This window comes from Sander lucioperca, chromosome 12, assembly GCF_008315115.2.
Source record: "Sander lucioperca isolate FBNREF2018 chromosome 12, SLUC_FBN_1.2, whole genome shotgun sequence".
Lineage (NCBI taxonomy): Eukaryota > Metazoa > Chordata > Actinopteri > Perciformes > Percidae > Sander > Sander lucioperca.
This window is the reverse complement of record NC_050184.1, coordinates 39,424,682-39,429,681: the sequence shown is the minus strand read 5'-3', so window position 1 is coordinate 39,429,681 and position 5,000 is coordinate 39,424,682. Positions and strand designations below refer to the sequence as shown.

Here is a 5,000-nt window from a genome sequence, read left to right as displayed (position 1 = left end):
ACATTTACTGTACACACACACACACACACACACACACACACACACACACACACAGACAGACACACACACAGAGTGAGGAATCAGGGTGTGGTTGCTGCTGAGTGAAACTGTGTCAGATTGTTGAGATAATGATTCCTGCAGGAGAAAGGTGTGTGTGTGTTTGTGTGTTTGTGTGTGTGTGTGTGTGTGTGTGTGTTTGTGTGTGTGTGTGTGTGTGTGTGTGTGTGTGTGTGTGTGTGTGTGTGTGTGTGTGTGTTTGTGTGTGTGTGTGTGTGTGTCTGTGTGTGTGTGTGTGTGTGTGTGTGTGTGTGTGTGTGTGTGTGTGTGTTGAAGGTGTGGAGAGGCTGACATGGCTCTGTAGTACAAATGACAACTAAACTGCAACACAAGAACAGAGTGCAGGTACAGGCTGTAATCCTAGCGCAGCCAGCAGTCCCCACACACACACACACACACACACACACGCCCACACACAACCTGTACTGCTGAATATTTCTTTGCTAGGCGAAGAGCAGAGGGAGGGGACCCCCGGAGACAGCGGGGAGTAGAGCTGTCAATCTTACTTTTTTTTTAATTTTCAAATATTTAATGCTGAAATTCAGCCTATTATTAATATTAACTAAACTACTCAGACATATGCATAGTCAAAGCCTCGATCAACATGTGGCTGTTGTTACACGTTCTGTCCACTAGAGCAGGGGTCTGCAGCGTTTTTTAGGCCTGGGACCCCCTTTATAAACTATTGAGTGGCATATTGAGCTGGGCTATTAATTACATCATGTTTCAACGTTAAACATACATGTTGAAGACACAGTGACTCCTTAAGCTCATCTGAAAGGCTCCCCTAGTGGCTACCTCACCTACAGTAAGCTTATGTTCAATGAGTAAAGACATTTATTTATTTATTTATTTTGCAAATAGACCAATTTATCTTTGCTATTAATATGTTGGATTCACATTAATGTATATTGTCAGACATATTTAAATTTTTTTACATTTTGACGCCCCCCCTGCACTAACTCTGTGGACCCCCCCCAAACACGCACGCACGCACGCACGCACGCAAAGAGCTGTGTGTGTGCGGCACAGTCTCCTTTTTCTTTCTCTCCTTTTTCTGCCGAGTGGCGTGCGTGCCCGCTCGCGGTGTGAAGCGCGTGTCCACGCTATTCTCCGACTCTCTAACCACGGCTGATAGACGGCCTTTTCTAGGCTACAGTCGGGCTGTAAACAGGTTCAGGCTTTTAAAAAGCTGTCAATCAAAATGTACTTGTTGGGCTCGGGCCTTGTCGGGCCGAACTTTTAATGCCCTTTGCTGCATGTTGTTCCCTCTCTCTCTCCTTTCATTTCTTCAGCTGTCTTGTCAATAAAGGCCTAAAAATGCCCAAAAATTAATCTTAAAAAAAAGTGACAAAAGCATCGGGAAAGAGGCCAAAACGTTGAAAAAACGTTTGAATTTGAAATTCTGACCGAGAAAATCAAAAAGTTGCACGATCGACGGGAAGACAATACGAGTGATTTAAAGGCAACCTGTTGTCTGTCTGTGACACCATAACGAGAATGCTTATTCCTACGTTAGCTTCATGTAACAACGAGGGGACTGAATGTGTTTCCAGCTGCTCCACATGAAGAGTAATAAATACCTGACGGTGAACAAGCGTCTGCCGGCGCTGCTGGAGAAGAACGCCATGCGGGTCACTCTGGACGTCACCGGGAACGAAGGATCCTGGCTCTTCATCCAGCCCTTCTGGAAGCTACGCGCCAACGGAGACAACGTAAGGAAATACACTTCATACTACACACATCTGGCACACAGTCTCTCACACATCTGACTCACAGTCTCACACATCTGGCACACAGTCTCTCACACATCTGCTCACAGTCTCTCACACATCTGGCACACAGTCTCTCACACATCTGGCTCACAGTCTCTCACACATCTGGCACACAGTCTCTCACACATCTGCTCACAGTCTCTCACACATCTGGCTCACAGTCTCTCACACATCTCACAGTCTCTCACACATCTGGCACACAGTCTCTCACACATCTGGCTCACAGTCTCTCACACATCTGCTCACAGTCTCTCACACATCTGGCCCACAGTCTCTCACACATCTGGCTCACAGTCTCTCACACATCTGGCACACAGTCTCTCACACATCTGCTCACAGTCTCTCACACATCTGGCTCACAGTCTCTCACACATCTCACAGTCTCTCACACATCTGGCACACAGTCTCTCACACATCTGGCTCACAGTCTCTCACACATCTGCTCACAGTCTCTCACACATCTGGCCCACAGTCTCTCACACATCTGGCTCACAGTCTCTCACACATCTGGCACACAGTCTCTCACACATCTGGCACACAGTCTCATACATCTGGCTCACAGTCTCTCACACATCTGGCTCACAGTCTCTCACACATCTCACAGTCTCTCACACATCTGGCTCACAGTCTCTCACACATCTGGCACACAGTCTCTCACACATCTGGCACACAGTCTCTCACACATCTGGCTCACAGTCTCTCACACATCTGGCTCACAGTCTCTCACACATCTGGCTCACAGTCTCTCACACATCTGGCACACAGTCTCTCACACATCTGGCACACAGTCTCATACACATCTGGCACACAGTCTCTCACACATCTGGCACACAGTCTCTCACACATCTGGCACACAGTCTCTCACACATCTGGCTCACAGTCTCTCACACATCTGGCACACAGTCTCTCACACATCTGGCACACAGTCTCTCACACATCTGGCACACAGTCTCTCACACATCTGGCTCACAGTCTCTCACACATCTGGCTCACAGTCTCTCACACATCTGCTCACAGTCTCTCACACATCTGGCCCACAGTCTCTCACACATCTGGCTCACAGTCTCTCACACATCTGGCACACAGTCTCTCACACATCTGGCACACAGTCTCTCACACATCTGGCTCACAGTCTCTCACACATCTGGCTCACAGTCTCTCACACATCTGGCTCACAGTCTCTCACACATCTGGCTCACAGACTCTCACACATCTGGCAAACAGTCTCTCACACATCTGGCTCACAGTCTCTCACACATCTGGCACACAGTCTCTCACACATCTGCACACAGTCTCTCACACATCTGGCACACAGTTTCTCACACATCTGGCACAGTCTCTCACACATCTGGCTCACAGTCTCTCACACATCTGTCCACAGTCTCTCACACATCTGGCACTCAGTCTCTCACACATCTGGCTCACAGTCTCTCACACATCTGCACACAGTCTCTCACACATCTGGCACACAGTTTCTCACACATCTGGCACACAGTCTCTCACACATCTGCCCACAGTCTCTCACACATCTGTCCACAGTCTCTCACACATCTGTCCACAGTCTCTCACACATCTGTCCACAGTCTCTCAAACATCTGTGGGGTCTTAAAAAGTCAAACATTTCAAAAATTGCAGAAGTGTGTTAAATCATTGTAAACATGTCTTAATGTTCCTCTGATGCTCGTTGAGATGCTCGGCAGCGCTGTTTAAATCTCTGCTGTAGATGGATTGGTGATAATGAACACAGCTGCGTGTTGCAGGTTGTCGTGGGAGACAAAGTGATCCTGAACCCGGTGAACGCCGGGCAGCCGCTTCACGCCTCCAACTACGAACTGACCGACCATCCGGGCTGCAAGGAGGTGAGACACACACACACACACACACACACACACAATCGGCCCTTTGCTGCATGTCATACCCTCTCACACCCCTTTCATGTGTTCAGCTGTCCTGTCGAAAAAGGCCTAAAAATGCCCAAAATAATCCTAGAAAAGAAAAAAGAAAGCATTCATTCTCAAATCTCAGGTGAAGTCACCCAGTGTCAGCGCTCGGTGAACCCTCTACCTGTATCTGTTTTATGATAACTCTGAACTGTAATCTTGTTAATAAAGTGTGTAGTTTATAACTGCATCAGAATTAGAGGGTGACACGGGAATCAATCGCTCCCATCCCACGAAAATACTCCCGTCACATCCCGATCACATGACTGCCCCCCCAAAAAAATGCAGTCCTGCAAAATCCAGAGAGAAAGACTCTGTGTGTGTGTGTGTGTGTGTGTGTGTGTGTGTGTATGTGTGTGTGTGTGTGTGTGTGTGTGTGTGTGTGTGTGTATGTGTCTGTCTCTGTGTGTGTCTGTGTGTGTGTGTGTGTGTGTGTGTCTGTGTGAGTGTGTGTGTTCTTGTTTAACTACATTCGTGGGGTCCAAAAACCGGGAATACAGTATACTTGTGGGGTCCCGACAGCTTTGTGGGGCCAAAATGCTGGACCCCAGAAGGTTAAAGGTCTGTCTGAGGGTTAAGACTTGGTTTTAGGATTAGGGTTAGAATTAGGTTATGGTTAGGGTGAGGGTAAGGGTTAAGGTTAGGCATTTAGTGGTGATGGTTAAGGTTAGGGTAAGGGGCTAGGGAATGCATTATGTCAATGACGGGTCCCCACAAAGATAGCGAGACGCACTATGTGTGTGTGTGTGTGTGTCATGGTATTCCCAATCAACAAACATTTTCTGAGTTGTAAGTGGTTCTCTTTTCTAAAATGAAATGCCTCGCAATCTTTGGGCGCACTCACCACATTGCAGCGTCATTTTTTAATTTAATCTCCGGCTCCGTCCCGCTCCCGTTGATTTCTCTGCTCTATCCGTCCCAAACACGTTACCGACAGTGAAATTGACCCCCGTACCGCGGGACTCCCGCAGGAATCACGTGACCTGCAGGAGTCCCAAAAAATTGTCATCCTCTAATCAGAATATGTAACATACTATGAGACCAGTACGCCTCACTAGGTCAGTTTCACAGGCACTCATTCCAGCCCCCCCCTAGAAATCCTTTTTTCATGGAATGAACACCAAAATCTGGAATGACATTCCTCATCACATCAGAACACTACCATCCATCCCATATCTCAAAAAGGCATACAGACTGTTCCTTTATCAACAGTTACACACATTGGCCC

At 47.6% G+C, this 5,000-nt stretch overlaps 1 protein-coding gene across 1 annotated transcript in view; it reads left to right on the top strand.

Annotated features, from left to right (window-relative positions):
* The window catches only part of itpr3 (inositol 1,4,5-trisphosphate receptor, type 3), a 148,129-nt gene that overhangs the window by 25,828 nt on the left and 117,301 nt on the right, over positions 1–5,000 (top strand). The window contains exons 4-5 of the mRNA XM_036007833.1: positions 1,614–1,772; positions 3,593–3,691. Of these exons, the coding sequence (XP_035863726.1) occupies positions 1,614–1,772; positions 3,593–3,691 (258 nt within the window). The remainder of the gene's footprint in view (positions 1–1,613; positions 1,773–3,592; positions 3,692–5,000) is intronic.